General features: G+C 38.0%; 1 protein-coding gene across 2 annotated transcripts; it reads right to left on the bottom strand.

Annotated features, from left to right (window-relative positions):
* Positions 1-561: 561 nt before the first annotated feature.
* Positions 562-15,528, bottom strand: LOC101861583. Of its 2 annotated transcripts, none has more exons than XM_005098532.3 (14): positions 15,420-15,528; positions 14,405-14,539; positions 12,694-12,771; positions 11,785-11,962; positions 11,015-11,091; positions 10,414-10,567; positions 9,484-9,548; positions 7,914-8,036; positions 6,947-7,018; positions 6,470-6,499; positions 5,322-5,536; positions 3,667-3,939; positions 2,598-2,667; positions 562-745 (listed from the first exon to the last, which is right to left on the bottom strand). In XM_005098532.3, the coding sequence occupies exons 1-14, from the start codon at positions 15,471-15,473 to the stop codon at positions 692-694; spliced, it is 1,578 nt and encodes a 525-aa protein (XP_005098589.1). In that variant the 5' UTR covers positions 15,474-15,528; the 3' UTR covers positions 562-691. The 2 variants fall into 2 exon arrangements, with proteins under 2 accessions (XP_005098589.1, XP_035825704.1); XM_035969811.1 differs by having other exon boundaries at positions 14,405-14,499; positions 15,420-15,496.
* Positions 15,529-20,499: the final 4,971 nt, after the last annotated feature.

Raw genomic sequence — 20,499 nt, 5'->3', positions numbered from 1 at the left:
TTTGTTAAGCATTGGCTGTGATGCTGAAACATCAGAAATTTTGGAGCAGGAAATGGGTTTGGATCCCCGTATCAGAAACTTTGTCTCTACTTTCTTCAGCTCCTCCTGATCAGCTGCAGAGATTGTTTGGGGTTCGGTTTTTTTTTTCATTCCTTTTTGTTACTGTAGCCCTCAGATTTTATTTTTGAGAGACATTCATGATTCTGGTAAATTTCAATCATGTAGAATATGATCTCTTGACCAAGGCGCCATGGTTTATTGTCAGTTTGATCCAGTGACCTGAACTTGGGACCAGTTGAGAATCTGTGCACAGTGCAGACAATATTGGCCTAACTACAGTACAAGGGCATCTCCAAACTTCAGCCTGTGACAGAATTCCAGCTAGCTGTGTCCAGGTCAAACACAGAGGCCAACTCTTTGACCTGAATCATGTGGACTGTGTGGCTAGTACTCGGGCTGAACAGGCCACATGCGGGTCATTTACATTTTTTTGCGACAATACTGAAATATATTTCAAAAAACATTTATTGTTAAACAATCAAAACCTTGTACTCACAAAAGTAGGAAAACTCATTAACATTTTATTCGTTGAAAATGTTTCGACAAAAGAGAAAGACTTGGTAGTAAATTTAAACGTACAGGAAGTATTAGAACAGATCGCCACAGACATCAGATGAAACCTCAATTGAGGTCAACCAGCATCTTTATCTTCAATCTTTTTTTCCATGCTGTCCTCTCTCCCTGCCTGAAAAAAAAGGAGAAAACTATACTGAGAGGCATATTAGCAAGAACAGATCATACATATGCAAATTTACTTGGGCTCAATACCAAAAAAAAAAAGAATGGAGTGAAATTTATTACTATTATTATGATAGTCTATGTGAGGCATCGTGGTGAAACCAGGCACTCGTCAAATTAATGAAATCGAAGAAACTGGCGTTTTCTGTCCGTTTGCCAATTTTTATCGAATTTTTGTCCATTTTAAAACACGTCTTTGTGGACTTTAGTGAAAAATGTTGATTTAAGGCCCACAAATGTAAATTTGCTTTGAAAGTTGCCAAACTTTGGTGGCCATTTTCTCGCTAATTTACCTCTGAAACCAGGCCTCCTTCAATCGCAAATATCTTGACTTCTGTTCTCTATAGATTCGGGGGGTTTTTTCACCAAAAGCAAGACAAATGAACAAGCTATAAAATGTCCACTGATTCCACTGCGTCGTGATACATAATGATAATCACAGTATTCATGTATTTCTTATGACATGAACTTTGGCTTTATAACGACAGAAGCTATTTTTGTACAGAGCAGTACAAGTTTTCCTGATTACCCATCATTTAATTTGGTCCAAATACACTATTGACTAAATATGGTATGTCCCTGTTCTAAAATAATCTTACAGTGTATAATTTAAATAATTTACACTCTTTCCCCACTCAGGGCAGAGTTCAAAACCTTTTTCGCCCCACGTACCTGGAAGCCAAAACAAAATTTGTTTAAATGCAGGTATTTTTATGCCCCCATCAACACAGTTCAGAACATTCAGGAGACGGTCTTCAATCATGCTTGTCAGGGCAAACCTGGGCGAAGATGGATACAACATACCAGCAGAAAGACTGAGACACCCAATAAAAGTTCCCTCCCCTCGGGAATCAAACTCAGGTCTCCTGCATGTGACTGTTAAGTGCCTAACCACTACACCACAGAAGCCGGTACCAGGAAGCAGAATTATAAGTAATATAAGGGAATTGGGGGGACATGATTGCTTGTCCCATATCTCAGCAAAAATGCTTATTTCATTATGAAATTTTCAGAAAATTGAACATGACGACCACATATATGCTCATCCGAATAGGAGTAGGAATTGGATCTAAAGCCATTTGCACACATTCATCACTCGAACGCCTATCATAGCGACACTATAAAGCAGCACTCGCACTAAATGTACTTGACATATTAAAAAATTTTCACTCCAATCATTGCAAACTTACTGATTTCTGTGCTCAAAGGGCCACAAAAATCATTCAGGAAGGGTGTTAGTGTTAGTGTTCCAGCTGTTACAAGTGCATAAGTCTAAAGAGAGATCATTCCTCCATTGTTTTTGTAGCTGTGTTACACTGTTTTCGACTGACATCCTGTGCGGGAAAGACGACATTGTCTCTGATCGGTGTTCCATAGGGGGCAAAGTGTCAAAAGGGCATTATACACATACAATAATTTATCGCTCCCTCTGAAATTTTTGGCTTTTCCAGTTTATTTTTTTGTTACCAGTATTCATTTTATATATAAATCATAAAGCTTCTGATACCAAAACTACACAACCTGAATATTTTGGCCCCGGCTGTTGTGAAATTGAAATTTCGCAGTTAGACTTACCTGTGAAATTGCTTACCTTGAGACTAAGCGGAGCAGAAGTTTCAAAACTGAAGAAAAAAAACTTCTATTTGCTATACTTGTGCCAAACACACAAAAAGCCCAAATCCTGATCTTGCCTTGCCCTAGCTCCAAGGCTACAGTAAGAGAGACTGACTGCTCTGACTTACATATGGTCATCACAGTCAGAACATTAACAAATGTAAACAGACAAACATGGGAAGTACCTCTGATAGAACTTGTCTGGCAATGTTACATAGCTCTTTTTCTGTCATGAGATATACTGTTCTTGAAGACCTGCAAATAAAGAGGGCCAAGTTTTCAAAAAGTTGCCACTACCGTATGAAGAGAAAGAAAACATATGACTCATATGACTTGTGAGTTGCAAAGAATGTGCTTTTGTAATTCAACATTACTTGAAGTTGAAACCAAGGTCACAAAAAATACATTACCTTCAAAAGAAATTTATTAAAAAGTAAAAGAACATGCTAAGAAATAGATGCATTGTGTACATTGCTTGTAAGTCTAGAGATCAACTCAACACATAGAGACCATTAAAAAATTCTGTTCTCACAAAGTACAGAAACCTCCTACGGTGGGATGGAGTGAACAAAGCAAGCTCTAGGAGTGCAAAGCCACATTTGATTGTTTCAGCAGATCTAATACTAAACACTGATTTTCCATATTTGATTTGTATCAGCAGATTTATAGCTGAATGCTGATCTCCCACACAGAGTAGTCCCATCCAATCAAATTCAAATGGCACTGCATGTTAAATGTTATTTTTTTAAGACAAAATAGGCACTGCAACAGAGCCCAGTTAGGCCTACTCAATATCTTGCAGCGCACCAAGCCCTCTGGCCTTAAGGGGACAGGAAGCAGCTGCCGTGTGTCAAACACACTCGCTCCCCTCACTGTTTCATCAAGGTACTGTGTAGGCCAACTGCATCGATCAGCTCTACGTGTATTTTTACGTGAAGTATCACACATGTCAAAATTTTGCTGCAAAATAACCAACTAATTTCTAATCTGACAATACCACTACCACAACCAATTCAGCCATTGAATACTTGCAGCCGGGGGTATAAAGTCATTAAAACTCAAGCGTTTGTGTTAAATCCAACATAATCATTTCATTTTTATATGTAAAGACAAGGAGCCCGAGAAAAAGATTGACCAAACCAAAGATCAGCTATGTGACTTCAACATAAATGGAGTCGACTGTATATAAAAGTGACATGAACACAGTAAAAACTTGTCAGGTTTAGAATATGCCACAGAGCAATTCAAGGTTACCTGAGAGAGGTTACACTAGCAGATTCTTTACTGTCTTCTTTGTCTGAGCTGGACACTGTCGATTCAAGGGTGGATTGCCTCCTGAGCTTTGTGGTCATCCAGCTGGGAATATTGGGATCACATTCATCAGCTGACCTGACAGTGGTCACACCTGCCTTTCTCTTGGTTACTGAAGTGGCTGACCTGCTAGAACACTCTGTACGGAACACTTTCTTCAGGTTGCTTCTTGGGCAGTCTATCGGAGTCACTTGTGACGAAAACCGCTCTTGAAATCTGTGGCGAAGAACGCATATATCACTAGTTACATTATCACAGCTTTTAGTATTCAGACTTTTATTAGCTCATTTCTGTGCATCTTTCTTTGCTTTTCCCTGCTAGATCTCAGGGGTAGTCAACTGCTTTTTCTTTAACACTTTTACCTGCAGTGCAACTGATTTTTACGTATATGCGACCGTTTTTTTTTCTACTCACACAAAGGGTCCCTCGCCTTCACGTTTGGCAGCCACATTCCGATTTTGAAGTTACTCTATATCTTTTTTTATACTGTCAAGAGTATTTCAAGTTTTAGTACGAATTGATTTTGAATTTTGCGGGGATGGTGACCCAAGCCTATTCATCAATTTTAAGACCACAGAGGGATCTTTAACGCACACAGGACCTCCAAGATTTTTCACCTTTATCTGAGAAGGATAGGAGTTTGATTTGACCTACCCTACTAAGATCAGGGGGTGTAGCTGAAAGAAGACAACAGTAAGAAGGATCCAGGAGTAGCAGTAAAAGAGTCAAGAGTAAGGAAGAGAAGGGGCCAGAGCTGGGGGGGGAGAAGAGGAATAATGGAGAAAAAAGCAGAAGACAAACCAGGACTAGAGTACAGGAAAATACGACAAAGAAGGAAATTTCAGATTTTTTTTGTTGTTGCTGGCAGGTTTCGAATCGGGGACCTTTTGACTGAGAGGCAAACACTGTATCTCTAGACCATGAAAATCCCTATTTTTTGTGCTTGAAAACAGGCCCATGTTTTTTTCATAATCGCAATAGCACACTTGAAGCAGAAGAGGTGTAATTCATGGTAGCTTCAGGAAAAAAAGAGTTACAAAATATTGCAAAATAGACACTTTTAGTCCAGGGATATAAAGAAAGTCGAGTCATTTTTATTATATGTTTAATGTACACTGCTATTACAAGGCAAAAATTTCCAAGATGAGGGAATAGCAGACTCATGAATCTCATAACAAACATGGACGCTTAAACACAAAGCTGTACCTCGATTGAGTTCTCAGGAATTAAAGAGTCTATGTATGTATTTCTTGATTTAAGATTTGAAAAAAATTCTGCAAGTCTACAGCAGGAAAATTAAAGCTCTATTAAACTTATTATTATTTATATGCTTGCAATATTGTTACTTGTATAGTAAAACTTTTTTAATCCTGACGTATAAACACTTTCTTTTTCTCTGACTTTACCCCAAGAATTTTTTTAACACTTTTCTCAGTTTGGTGTCCTCTCAAATGGCCACGTGCACTATCTTCAAAATGATCTATGTGCTTCTGGAAGAGCGACAAGCTTCAACAACAAAGTCATTTTACAGCTGCTGTAACCTTTACTACCTCTAGTATTTTTCCTATCTATGATTCACAACAAGTTCTGCATCTTACTGAAGGAATGAATCCCAGCTCTCAGTAAACACATGCTCCTCATAGCCATAACTGTATTGTCTAGAAGCGCACAGAGTTTGTCGATTCTCAGATATTTCCAGGTACAAAGGCACTCGGACCGGCTGTGGTGCAGTGAGATCACCAAGGGGTTTCCCCACAGACATTGAGGTGAGCATGGCAGGAACAGCAGGAATGAGGCACGGTCCATCAACAATCTGAAAACATTAAATTGCCTCTTTAACATATGAAGTATATCAGTAAGCAATTTTAAAACTGACCTTATAATAATAATATTCGTCATTCTTCGGTGCACAAATGAAGGCCCATAGCCCAAATACAATTTCAGAGTTTTAATAAATACAGTCAGATAAAAGACCACTGTTTTTCACTCACGTCAATGTGTATGCTTGTCTTCTGCAGTTCTTAAATACTCAGATAAAAGAATATTCACAGCCCAAAAATAAAAGTACATTTAATCCCTTGACTGGTAACTGTATCATATATTATGCACTCCACATGATAAGAAACATTTCACAATGCACAAGATGTCACAGATCACAACAATCTGAAGACCAGAGATCAAAGGCTATAAATATAAGGAATGCAATTTTTTAAAATTGTGCTCGTGGCAGGAGGTTCAGAAAACCTCCATCTCTTTCCCAACACATGTTTAAAATTTGAAGACTTTCAAAAAAAGTCTTCCAACAATTAAAAATGAAAAGAAAACCCCTTGGGAAAAACAAATTCAAATAAAAACAAAATACATATGCTGTAACTATGTCCTGTGCTTGTACAAGGACATAATCTCCTTCAAAACTTTGGAGGAGGCAAAGAGAGAACTAAGGAGAGTCAAACAGACTAGTATGTGGACTGACAATATCAGAGAGTGTGTGGTTATGAAATAAATACCGTACTCAGAGAAGACATCGAAACTAACTATGGAATATCATTGATCAACCTATGGACCAAAGATGACACCATGAACATGGCAATGACAATGGATAAAGTTAAGCGTAGAACAGACGGAAATCAGGACCAAAAAACATGCACACAAAAAAAGAGAAAATAGACAGGAACACTTTTACTTCAAATGACAAAGCGACATATGCAATCTTTTCATAAACTGCACATTGTGTAGTTGTACAGACCCATTTTGAAGACCTTGCAGCTGTCGACATCTGGATGAGAAAAAAAAATATTTCAAAGATGTAAAAGTAAACTAGATTATTTTCTTCTTTCATAAGAAACAGTTTAAGTTACTCAGTGAGAAATTGAAAGTGAAAGACAATTATACAATTCAGAAGCTGTGATGTCAAAAGTACATTCGGGAGAGCTCAAACTTCTCACTACCAATCTGTTGGTTAAAAAATTAGCCTCATTATGTATTACAATGAGAAATGAATACTCTTCCTTTAAAAAAAAAGACCTCCATTACATCATTACATTACAGATATTTTTTCAACTTAACAGAAGGCATTCTAAAGTTCTAAAGGCTACATTATGAAAGCAAAAACTCCACACTGAGCTAGCTTATCCATTCCTTTTGTACTCTCAACCTTCTCAACATAAACTAAAACTTCTATAATAAGGATGCCAATAGTGAAAGTGATTTGAAAAATCCCAACCTTTAAGTGTTTTACACCTGCTACTTGTGCCATCTTCATGTGGTCGAGGTCATTGAAGACATACACAGTACTCTGTAAACAAAAAACATGCCTCAGAGTCAAATGGTTCCAAATCTTTGAGTGGTCTCAAGGAAATACACTGACAATGTAGGTACTCACACAGTAAGGTGATTGTATACTTGAAAAGCAGGGAGGAAAAGATTTATGAATAGTTTAGTGAGAACGGAAAGATTATGACATACCGTAACACAAATTCATAACTTTGTTTGGAGAGCAACTAACTTCCTTCTACCATCACCACAAAGACAATAATAGGCAGTATGAATGCAAGTCCTTCTACCGTCACCACAAAGACAATAATAGGCAGTATGAATGCAAGTCCTTCTACCGTCACCACAAAGACAATAATAGGCAGTATGAATACAAGTCTTTCTACCATCACCACAAAGACAATAATAGGCAGTATGGTATGAATGCAAGTAAAGTTGCACAAGACGCCCACTCCCAACCTAACTAGATCATTGAGAAGCACGGTAACCACAATAGCTTCTATAAATCTTTTCAAAGATTTTGATTTCCACTTACAATTGTGCTTTCTGAAGATTAATTATTTACTGTTCATTGTTACAAACATTATTCTATTTTTTCAAAACTGTTGTCATGATGTCACAATTAAACAAAATTTATGACGACTACATGACCAACATTGGCTTGACAAGTACAGATCCCACCTTCATTCTTTTTCCAAAAATTCACTAGATTTTTGTTATTAGTGCTAAGCAGTGTGAGTGATTACAAAAACAAAAATCTGATCCAATTCATAAGTCAAAAGTGATCGTTTTAATATCAAAAGAGTTTACTGTTACCAAAAAAATCATTTATAGATTTGCTTTTAGCTAGACATCACTGATGACCTGTATTCTAAAAGTTAAAAGGGTCGCAAGATAAAAGAACAAGCTGAGCTTACTTCACCATGTAGATCCAGGAGGTGCTGGGACTGTAGAAAAGCTAAAACACCAGGCTGAGGGGGAAGGCTGTAGCTTCCTGGTCTGTTCCTCGAGAAGCGCAGAGCATACACAGGATGACCAATCTGTGGACACCAAGAACGGGTGCTTTATTCCGATACTTAAACTTTTCAGTCTCCTCAAAATGAGTGTCTCACTAGAGTACAAGCATGTAATGTAAGAACAAAGTGTTTCTTACAGAAACCCAGTATTTATGAATATCTGATAGAGGCACATGGGAGTGTCTGGGAGATGCAAATACATTGTACAATATCAGACACTTGTACTCTGTACTGCACATTGTTGTCACCTTGAGCGAGCCTGGGGTATGAATACAATAGTCTCCACCACACAACTTCCCAGTAGCTGGAGTGCCTCTAATATGACAAAAAGTCTTATATCGAGAGGTAACATTTTTTCCATTCATTATTCATACTTCATTCACTATTCAAGCCCACATTTCCACAAATGGTCTACTAATCTTTAAAAAATATTGACATCCAGGAGCAAAGAGTATGCCTAACTTCAAAATGACAAAAACTAAAATAAAATCTGACAAGGTCTATAACTTGCACAAGGCCAATATTAATGAACTGTCAAAAACCTGTCAAACTTCATACTTATCAAAAAAGAACTATATCTAATCCTGAACTAATTTCAGTTGGAAACGAAATCTTAATAGAAATTAAATATAGAAACTCTCTCAGTATTGTTTATTCATGCTGTTCTGATCTGTAACAATTTATGACTGTGTCAATAGTGTGATGTCATCAATGTGTACGAAGGTGTCTGGGTAAGTTTTGTGGGATTGTCTTAACTCAAGGATGTACTGTAGAGAGAGAGAGAGAGAAAGAGAGAGAGAGAGAGAGAGAGCGTGAGGAAAAACAGACAGACAGATACAGAGACAGAGTGAGAGAGAGAAAGAAAGAGGATTACTATAGGAGCTGTGCGCTGTTCATGTTCTTTGTATCATTGTACAGCGCATTGAGCACTTCTTTGTGGAAATGCGCTATATGCAATTTATTATAACTATTATTATTAATATATTTTGACCTACAGAACCATAATATATTCAGTAAAAACTTGCATGTCTAGAAATCAAACTTCTTTTAAGTTATTCCTTGACAGAAAAGTGCAAAACATTTTTGCAATAGAGCCTCTCCTTAGGAAGATGCATTACCATTACCAGTGTCCTTTTATTCCTATTTGTTCACTATTTTTACACACTTGCAGAAATGCAGAAAATTACAGAACAAAAATGACTTCTTTTTAAAGAAACTATTTGTGTCTTTAAGTATAAAGTTTATTGACCTTTTTCAGCCAAAGCATCAGAAGCTCAGCAAACATATTCTATTCCCATGTTCTTCCATGTGACATAAAGTATATTTGTACATCAATACAAACACATAAAGGAATCTGTACCCAGAGAAACATATTTCCCTTTTACAAAGTATAAAAAAATAACTAATATAAAATTTTCCAGCTCGTGCCTTTTCCCACTCCCTATAACAACAATATCTTGTAGGGGCCTACCTGCTGTGTGAGTTGTCTGAGAATGTGAGGGAGGGACTGGGAAGCATCAGGGGACATCATTCTTCCTAAAAACAGAAATAACCATACGACAAATCTTTTAAATAATTTTAGTAAGTGTTTTACGGCACTTGCAATACAATAAGGTCATATAAATAAGTGCCGAAGATTAGAAGTGTTACAAGAGAGTAACAAACACAAAAAAGAAGGAGGGGAGATAAGGACTATAGATGTTTGATAGGAAAGAAGAAGCAAACCACACCAGAGCCAGAGCACCCGCCAACCACCTTTTTACTGTATAATTTCTCTGAATAAAATAAAACCGTGAAGACAGTACACAACAAAAGAACATTGCCCATGTGAGTGATGCATCTACTCTCAAACAAAAGAGCAAGGAGTCATAAAATTCTACATGTAAAACGCTGGTCCCTCAAAACGAAGTACCAGTTTTAATCCCAGATTCAAATAAACATGACCAGTTGATAACTTTGACTTTTCTCCACAGACAATGCACAACCATAGTGTGGGTAAGATTGAATTCCAATCTCCTCAGACAAGAAAAGAAACAGAAAAACAAAAATTGAACATGCTTAGAGCACTTAAACACTAAAAAAGAAAACCAGGCCTGTCAGTAGAAAAATTCTACACTAATTCTCTCCCCAAACTGATGAGACTGTGGTCAGTATCAATTCAAACATAGCACAGGTGACCTGAAATGTTGAGGACACTACATTCTGGTAAGACTAAGAGAACTGATTATCAGCATAAAAATCTGAAGTATTGAGGGCATGAAGAACCCGTTACTGACTACCCCTGAGATCTAGTGAAAGGGAAAAGAATGGAAAACAATTTTTAAAAATAAACTGGGATGAGTTACATACCAACAATAGCCGGGAAAAAAATGCTTTCTTTCAGAAAACAATATAGGCCTACCTTTTGCAACATCCTTTGCAGCACGTAAAACCACAATATGTCCACAGGAGTTCCTCTTCACCCACTCTGCACACAATGAGGGAAGCTGTGGGTGAAGGTCCCCCTGCTCAGTCAGCAAAGCCTCCCACTGAATGAGGAGACCTGGCATTTCATACTAATGGAGGAAGAAACAGAAGATTTTAGCAAAACCAATTAAATTAAGCTGTCAATACCAGAATTAATTCTTGGTCTTTACGTCTGCACCATATTTCTGGGCCTAAACAGCTAGAAGATGCACATATTTTATTTATGGTAATGATAATGTGTGGTTTAAAATAAAAATAAATTTTAAAATTTTAAAAGATAAAGAAAAGGATTCTTTATCCTACATTAACAATTTACCATTTCACTGGCAAAAAGCAAAAATGCCAGTATAGATCCCATAACTTCAGGAAGAAGAAAAAAGTTGACGACAGATGAAAAACAGACTTGAAAGTTGAATGGTATGGGCAATTTTTTAAAGCTTAAAACTTTAACATGAGAAAAATAAAAGCTATAGATTTTAGAGGACTTACATGCTACTATCACATAAACAGGTTAAATCAAGTTTTAGCTTTGATACCTTGAAGTGGCTCTGTGCACATAAAGGGACATTTATTTCTTGCACTTGGAAGCCTTCATCTGGTTTTGGGTCTTCAACTGTTCATACCATAGGAGAAAAGCTTTAAAACATTTCAGAGCATAGGATTTGAGGATTATTTATTAGGGTTAATAACAGTACAGATTTCCATCAAGAAATGAGTACAATGTAAGAAAAAATTAAGCCAGTGCTATTTCACATATATTCTTGTGAAACAAAGTCAGTTGTTTTTTTAAAAGAGTATCATTCCCAAAGAGGCATTGCCAAAATACATGCTGGTGTTGAAGTTTCCTTGTGAGATTATCAGAAGTTGTGTTATCTGCACACACTCTACTCAAAACACAATAGGGTATAATTAAACAGCTTTACACATATATATCAAAATTGCTTTTCATTTCATAATTACCATTTTCTCCATTTCTGTTTTGTCAGCCTAGTGCTATACATTTGTAAGCGCTACAGTTAAAGAAATGTGGGGGGGTTTTCTCCAAATTTCATACTTCTGTTTCTAAACTATAGCGTCATTAAAGTTGTAACATTTAACTCTACTGTCTACTAAGAAATCCAAGCAACCAAAAAGCAACAGTTGTTTTGTTTTAAAGAAGTAAAAATATAATGTGTTCCATAACAATTACAGTTAAAACTACAAAATGTTCTTAGTGAACCATTCATCAACACCCCCCCCCCCCCAACAAAAAAATGAAAGATCATAAAGACTAATAAAGGATACATCTGTTCACACCCGTTCATACCATATTCTGACTGGAAATCAATCTTTTGCAGGGATGAATCAAACCACTTCTTCACAGTAGTTTCATCTTCTACAAAAGAGACTTTCTCCATGGTCCAAGAGGAATGCCAAGACCACATGACTTGGGAGAAACCTCCAACGGGCAATAATTTCACAAGTAAGATGCTGCAGGAGGGTACCTGGATAATATATTTAGTGTTTATATATACATACACACATATATAGATATCCAAAATATGTTGCTTGAAGATGTAAAATAAACAACAGAAATACAAAAATACAAAAACTCAAAAGACAGTCATAATGGCTCGAGCATCCCTATTTTAATCATAAAGGTGCATAAAAGGCAAGTAATAACGCTTTAAAAATGCAACCATACCACATGAAGGTACACAGAAAACTGTGATGCAATTGTAATATCTTCATTCTTTTCAATAAAGAGAGTAAAGTTGTTCACTTGTGAACTACACATTATACACTTACTCATATTATTTGAGCCATGTGTGCCTGTCTTTATTGTTACCCCTTCACATAGGATAATAAAACGCTCTATCTTCTCTGTAGCTTAGTCTTTCGATTCACATTCAGACCACAATATCCATATAATATGAAAACAAATATTTATTATTACTGTTATTATTTCCATTTGTCTGCCTTTTCCCACAAGAGCTCAGGAGTAGCCAACTATCGCTTCTGTAGGTCTATTGAACTGCACGCACTCGATCATGAGTTAAGAGAAGAAATCTGGAAAGTTAAAGAATCTCTGACCTATACACACCAGGGCTTACAAATACTCTTTTGAATGGGTCAAAAAGAAGGAACAACTCCAAAGCTAGGTCTAACAAAAACATACCAATATCATAACATCAATAATAAATGAAAAAAAAAGACATTACCAATTTTTTCTTACCTTTTTCTTAATAGTTTGAACCAGGCTCTTTCTCGTTGCTTTGAGTAAAAGTTTGCCATCAACAATTACTTGACGATTCTGAGGAAAAAACAAAATAAAAACTTTCCACTTCTGAAATGCCACCTTTTATATCCAAGGTTTACAATTCATCTTTTTTGTGTACTCATCTCTTATACATATGCGCCTATAAATCCCAGGCAGCATCTTCATCTGGACAATCAAAGCGATACATGTTTGGTGAATAACATGACCTGTTAAAAGAACGGTTGAACAACAAATAGAACGTTGTGTAAAGTCAGGTTTCAATTCAGTTTTCAGTTCTGGTTTGGCCTGAGCATTTTCGGAACTGGAAATGAAAAGTCATCTGTGAGTACCATACTTTGAAAAGACAGAAAGGAAATGAATAAAAAATCTGAACTGAAGTTTCATTTTTCTGGTCAGTGTCAATGATGTAGAGATTCATTCTCAGATGTTTTAAAATATAACTTTTCCACAAAACAGACAGACAGACAGACAGACAGACAGACAGACAGACAGACAGACAGACAGACAGACAAATAGACAGACAGACGGACAGACAGACATACTACAGACAGACAGACAGACAGACAGACAGACAGACAGACTGCTTCTCTAATCTCTTCTTCTTTTGTGCTTCCTTAAATGAACATAGGGGCAGCCCAAAAGAGATTCTTTCAGCCAACACCACAACAAACTTCCACAAGTATCCTTCTTATGTAGATACATTTGTAACTTAAACCCTTCAGGACCATTTTTTACTGGCATCTTGTTCACTTTGTTGAACCACTAAGTAAACTAGAAAACTTTTGTGAGTCACTCCCATTTTGATTCAAGTTTCATGCATAATAAGTACAAAGAATATCATAATATGGAACAGAAATTGAGACAAAAATCTGTTCAGTTAAATTTGTGTATTCAAAGTTATTGAGTCACACTTGTTTGAGCTAGCACTGCTTCACGTTATCTAATTTTACAACTAGAAATTAGCATCCCTTAACCTACAAAAAACCTGCAAGCCAAATTCAATAGTAAACTAAATTATTTGTACTGCCCAGATTATTTTTCCGAGGGGAGTAATATATATTTATAACGTCTTTCCCTGGCAGCTTTTCACAACAGGGTTATTGTTCTTTTGGGACTCTCAAATGCAAAGAGTAGTACACAGGAACTCAGTCAAGTACTTTGATCTTATTTGAAAAGACTTATCTCAGTACCACAACCCCTGGGCGAAAACAAGCTGAAACATCCTTCAACCATACCCAGGACAAACAGTGGATCAAACTCCAATCACATTCGGTCTGATGAGCCCCTTCATACTATCATCATAATATATGGTACCAGATCTGAAACAAAAAATTTGCAGAAATGGTTCTCCATTCACTTTTCCGCTCAGATGCTCTAAAAAAAACATAAATCATACTGGTGTTTCCTCGTCACCCATCAGTTCAGATTTTTCCAAAAAGTCTCTCTGGGTCTACCCATGCCTTATTGTTTTCTTTCTTCTATAATTACAGAGATAACAGATGCCAAACCTTTACATCAATCAAGTGTCCTCGAAACCGCATAATAAAATGTTTCGCTTCCCCATTGTTCTTATTAGTGAACGGCCCATGTGGACTTCTCTAACTATAACTTCCTCAAGATACTTTCACAGTATTCCCTTTTTTAAAAATTGTCAAGCTTTCCTCACCTTTTTCAACTCTTGAACAATTTTCAGAGCAGCATCTCTCAGCCCAAATTGTGGATTTTGATGGAACATTTCTTCAATACACAGTGATACAAAATCTGCAGAAAGGATAGATTTCGGAAGGTAACTCTCCTTCATCTGAAACAAATCAATTCAAAAACAGAATTTAAAAGAAAAATAATTCTAAGAAAATACAATCAAATGTAAAAGTGTTAATTCAATAAAAATCTTGAGCCTTAAGCGATGAAGCAAGAACGCCTAAAAGTAAAAGTAAAAGCAAGTCAATCTATTTTAAAATAATTGCTTTTAAAGTCATTCGCTAGGCTATTAATAGGCCTAATGATGTTTTTAATGATAGCCTGGTGTTGTTATTGCAAACTATATGAAAAGTAGGGGAACACAATGTTAAAAAGAGCACAGACAGTCATTTGAGTCATTTAATTCAATAAACTGAGGCTTCTTTTTATCTGTGCTCTCTGTGGGTTCGGAGGGGGGGGGCGGGGTAGACATTGAACACTCAGGGGGGAGGGGGTAGCCATTGCACACAGCATGACATGTAATCCCTGTAATCCTGTCGTAACACTAACAAATAGCTACAGAATACACACACACAACAAGTACATCGTCAGATGTAGGCTAGATATCTACATGAAGTTTTTTTTTTTTTTGGGGGGGGGTTCAAACTGTGAGCCCATTTAATAGAATTTAGTATAATATCCAAATACCTTTACCTTCCTTCTATTTTTTCTTTCTCCTTTTAGCTTTCCAGTAAGTTAACTAAGCGAATTGGTATACTTAATTAACATTCGGTTACATTCATCAACAAGCTACGCTACGCTACATTATATTCGTCTCAAGTCTCAAGTCTTACAGCAACCCAGTAAAGTAAGAGCAACCTCCGCTTGACTACTGACAACCCAAAAGAAAGAAATGACGGTAGTCGAAATGACAATTAATGTTACAAAAGTAAAGCAATACTGCCCGCTCTCATCACAAAACGTTAGATAACGGTACCCACCGGTAATGAAGGACCAAATAGGAAGATGATATCGAAAGTAGAGTGGGCGTCCATTTTGAAATATGTATCACGTGATACGCCGAATGCGAAAACACCTCCGGCCCCATTTATTATAAACAAGCAAAACAAACTGCTATTTTCGCTGTAGGGATGTCACAGTAACCCTGGTGACAGTAGCATCGACAGAAACGGCAGCATTAAAATGAATAAAATAATTCATTTTTTTTAAAACAACGTGATTTTGTTGTTGTTGTTGTTGTTGTTGTTGTTGTTGTTGTTGTTGTTGTTGTTGCTGCTGCTGCTGCTGCTGCTGTTGTTGTTAAGAAATGAAGAAGAAGGAATTATTGTTTAAAACAATAATATTAATATCAAGGATGTTAAACAGTTGTTGTAGGGTCCTTTGAGTGTAATACATGTGTATATTTTTGTTTTTTAAACATCTCAACGAATGGAACCTCTAACTGCTCCTGTAAAAAACAAACAACCAAAAAGGGGAGGGGGGAGACAACAACAGCTTAAAACAAAACAAACAAACAAAACAAAAAAACCCAGCGAACCAAAGTTAACATGAATAGTGCAGAAGCCTGCGTCAGCGTTGCCAAATGTGCGTTCATTTATAGAAACTGTATAGTATCAATGTTATTAGTATCAACGACTACCCCTACCACAGGCTGTCTTCTTTTCTTTAAAATGCTGTGACAGCCTCTGCAGCTGCTGCTGCTTCTTCTGTTGTTCTCGTTTATGGTACTGTTACCCCTTTCTCCTCCCCCATTTTATAATAAATTTTAATGTTTCCTTTAACCCGCGCCCTACATTACATGATTTGTTTGTTGGAGTTTGTTGGAGTAAAAAGAAACACTCGACACAATAATGGGCTTTTACTTTTAGTGCTAGAAAAAAGTAAGACAGAGACAACAGAAGGAAAGTAAATAAGTGGACCTAGATTCTACCAGCGGCGACCTCCATCACCGTGTGTATCATCATCATCAATGCCTCTCTTCCACGCACCTCCTCCATGTTTCCCGTGGCCTACCCCTGCCTCGTGCTCCTGGAGGGTTCCACTGCAGTGACTGTCTTGTGATGTTTCCGCTGGGCTTTCTTAATTTAAGGTGTGTCCCATCTATCGCCACTTTCTTAGTCCTATTTCTATTTCTATCCTTTTGTCCTTGCATCTGAGCATGTGATCACCCGTGTATACTGAATCAAAATTTTAAAAAGATAATGATATTTTTGTTTAGTCGCTGGCCTTTGGACAGGCGTGCCATGCAAAGTTAAGTGCGCACTGGCAAATTAATAAATGGGCTGCGTAGTAATTTAAAATAATGTTTTTTTTAATCTGACCACTGTTCAAGGAAATAAAGCTCTGAGGTGTGGAAAACTTGTGGAAACATTCGAACGAACCAACTGGAAGTGAACTGGATATCTGGACTGTAGGAGACGAAATTAAACATGACAAAGGAACGGTCCAGACAAACCCACATGCCAAAAAGAGCAGTATCTCTACTATGTTTTTTGTTGTTGTTTTTTTGCCTAGATTTCTTTTCGCTACGTATTAAATTAGAGAGGAAGTTCATTAAAAGGGGGGGGGGGGGGGGGGATTACCATATTTCACACATATAACAAGCATAGTAAGGAGTCTTAAAATCCACCATCAAATTTGAGGAAAAAGTTTCGTTTCCATGGATACGGCGGACATATTGGATTTTGTTGACATGTCTTACGTAATGAATACCGACCTTATTGCTCCTGGAAATTATTTGTATGGGTTTGTTGTTTTTTTGCATACATGTTAAAAAACATTACATGTATATCTAAAAATCTGTCTGTTGTGGTTTTTTCCCTCAGCGAATTAGAAAATTTTTCATGAATTTTTCCTGAGGTAGTATTCGAATTTGCAAAAAAAATCCGTGAAAATCCACTTCAGACACCACCAACAAAAATCTATTCAATATAGACTCTATCAAAAATTAAACAGACAACTTTTTTTATATTACGTCTTCTCTTCATTCTGTGAAAATTTCATGAAGATTGGATGAAAAATGGTGGAGTTATTTAAAAAAGTATAGAGAAAAGTCGCGTTTTGAGAAAACGGCAGATAAAGAAAAATAAAATATATTGACTTTATTAGGAAATGGTGGTGACAAACATGACCGGTATGGGAAGAAATCAGGGGGAGGGGGTGTTCTAATGCGATGAAATAGTTGTAGGAGAGGCTGAGGAAGCTAAAAATATACCTACAATTGAACTCAAATTCCATAATTTTGAGCCGAATCGGGACTTTAGGGCCTTATCCCCTCAATCCTCCTACCTCAAGACACAAACTGGAGGGTTCCAGTGGCGGAGAACATGCATTGTAAATTTGCGGGCAGCGTACTCAAAGTCCTTGTATCGGTCTTTGGTGTAATGGACGAGGTTTAAAAAAAACAATACATGGTATGGGAAAGATAGAAAAAAAAATTCTGACACTACTCGGATTTGAACTCAAACCATGTGCATTATGAAGTTTATTGTAATCACCTGCACTACTGGGGCTGGCTGGGAGGCGGGATGATAGTTGTAATCATGTACAAAAAGAGGAGTGCAAATTGGTCAAGAACGTTAAAACTTCTCTTCAAGTTCACAACGTAAGCCTGTAAACATTTGAAAGTGAGAACTTCAAGGTGAGATCCTCAGGTGTAAGAGAGCAGCTCACAATGATGCCCATGCATAGTCTCTCTCTGCTTTGTTGTTGTTGTCGTTGTTGTTGCTGTTGTTGTTGTTGTTGTTGTTGTTGTTGTTTTACAGCGCTCGAAACTGCATGAGGTCATATGAGCGCGCGTGGCACATTAAATATTTTTAGTTTGTAGGAAAATTTGAATTTTGCCCGGATGGCGGCCGACGCCTACTGAGATTTTTAGCCCTTATCCGAGAAGGCAATGTGTTAGATCTTACACCTACCATAAGATCAGGGGTGTGGCTGAAAGACAGCAGTAAGAAGGAGCCTGCAAGGATTAGCTGTAGACATGCTGCAGAAAGAGTCTGTGGCCTACAGCTGATAGGGCTCTCTCTGCATTGGAGAGGAATTTCAAAAAGTGGTATAGGCTTCTGACTGACTACCCCACTCCTTCACGCCTCCCTAACCTGTAGGCTTCTCCCCATCCCTAACCAAATTGTACATCCTGTGTTTCATCCAAATGTTTTAGTTTTGTAAGAGTTTTAGAACACACGCAACACAACAAGGTCATTTATAAGTGTGTATGTGTACAGGTGTGTGTGAGAGAGAGAGGATGTGTAGGAAAATGTGTATGTATGGTTTGCGCACGTGTATGTCTGTGTGTGTGCGCGTACGGGAGAGAGTGTGCCCGTGCGCGCGTGTGTATGTATCTATGTGTGGTGAAACACCAGACCAAAGAAAAAGCATTTGGACAAATTAAAACTTATCTTATCTTAACTTACCTTATCTTATCTATAAGAGTGGAAGGAAAAAGAATGAGGTGTCCACAGAGTATATGATGAAATGTATTACTATGTAGCCTGCCTGTCTGCCTGTCCTGAGCAACAACGTCATTGCACACCGAACAGGTCCATAAGTGCTCAGTTAACCAAAGCCCGCAAGGTATCCACACTGATTGTTCCGGTGGCTGTCTGATTATGGCGATATCTTTCCTTTCCAGATAGTTGTTCCTTTCTTCCTCTCCCCTCTCTATCCCAATTTCCCGCATCCTAATGATTGCTGGGTGTTTCGCCGTCTCCCTCATCCCGCAACTTTTTCTCCATGGTCTTCAACACTTCTCCTTTGTCAAATCTCACCTCACCATCAACCACGGCACTGCCTGCCAGCCCATCAGCCTCCTCGTTGCCCTTCACTCCACAGTGCCTAGGACAGAATATCAACGTGATGGCTCTAAGTGATGAGTGTTGTATTGGGTTCATCCTTTCACTCAATTAAGCAGGCCTTTCTCAACCCTTCGCAGGATGCTCTGGGAGTCTGAGACAATAATGAGACGGGTAGTTCTCAGTCTTGTGTTTTGAAGCCAGCCAAGCGCTCTTGTTACGGCCTCAAACTCCATTTGCATGCTTGAAATTGTTCTTTCTATGGCCCCTGACATGCTATGAACCTTTTTGTTCCCACTGTACACCACAAAACCCTACCCACTTCTCTCACCCCTCCAGACAGATCCATCTGTGTATAGATCACTGGGTCCTCTGGCTTGGATGCTCCTCAATTAACTGTCATATGTCATTGTCGTTAATGACAGCAGCACATTCCCATCTTTCACGACCCATAATGATGTGAATGTTGGCCAGGCTTCTGCAATCGGGGCTCAGTTCAAACCATTTCTTTCCACAGCATATTTCATCGATGCCACAAACTTTCTTCAATGAGTCTTCGGCTTCTGCCATCCATGAGCTGCCCTGTTTAATCCCGTTTCCTTTGATGCTGCCCAGGTTGTCATGCAAAGGGTGGCTTGAGTCTCCCAAAACATTCAAGTACAGCTTTGCCTGTGCCACCTTATGCCTCACTCTGATGTTGGCCAGGTCAAGGATGTATCTCATTCAGACAACATGGGTGTCCTTTGTGCAACCCAGAACGGCCCTCATAGCTGCATTCTGTACTCTCTCCAACCAGTCTATCTGAGTCTTGGACAAGGAGAGGATGCCCAGACCATAGTCTATAACTGACAGAACCACCAGCTGCATTAGGAGAAAAAGAACTCTCTGTTGAATTTCCGCTGAAGCTAAGGTCTTCACTACATTGATGCCCTTCTGAGCCCGGACAGCAACATTGTCAATATGTCTTCGGAAAGAAATTGTCCTGTCCAGAGTGATTCCCCGGTACTTCAACTCATGCTGTCTGTCTATGAGAAAGTGGTCAAACACAATTGGAGGGGTAGGATCTTTCACAATACGGTTGTTGAGTGAGCACCAGATGACCTGTGCTTTGTCTGGGTTGATGACCGCATTGTATTCCTCACACCAATCTGCGACCTTGTTCAGCCTGTCCTGTAGCACCCATCCAACCGTTAGCCTATCGCGACCTTGTCAGTAGACCATCACATCATCTGCAAAGGGTAGGATTCTTCCTGCTCCACTTACACCG

This window comes from Aplysia californica, unplaced genomic scaffold (genome assembly GCF_000002075.1).
Source record: "Aplysia californica isolate F4 #8 unplaced genomic scaffold, AplCal3.0 scaffold00185, whole genome shotgun sequence".
Taxonomy (NCBI): Eukaryota; Metazoa; Mollusca; class Gastropoda; order Aplysiida; family Aplysiidae; genus Aplysia; species Aplysia californica.
The sequence above is the reverse complement of the archived record's forward strand: the minus strand, read 5'-3'. Positions and strand labels throughout refer to the sequence as shown.

Coding starts and splice junctions, on each gene's coding strand:
- LOC101861583 (XM_005098532.3), bottom strand. CDS start 15,473: ATGGACGCCCACTCTACTTTCGATATCATCTTCCTATTTGGTCCTTCA. Junction 12,772..14,404: donor TTGTTCAAGAGTTGAAAAAG/GTGAGGAAAGCT, acceptor TTTTTTCCTCAG/AATCGTCAAGTAATTGTTGA. Junction 10,568..11,014: donor GTGCACAGAGCCACTTCAAG/GTATCAAAGCTA, acceptor TTCCTCCATTAG/TATGAAATGCCAGGTCTCCT.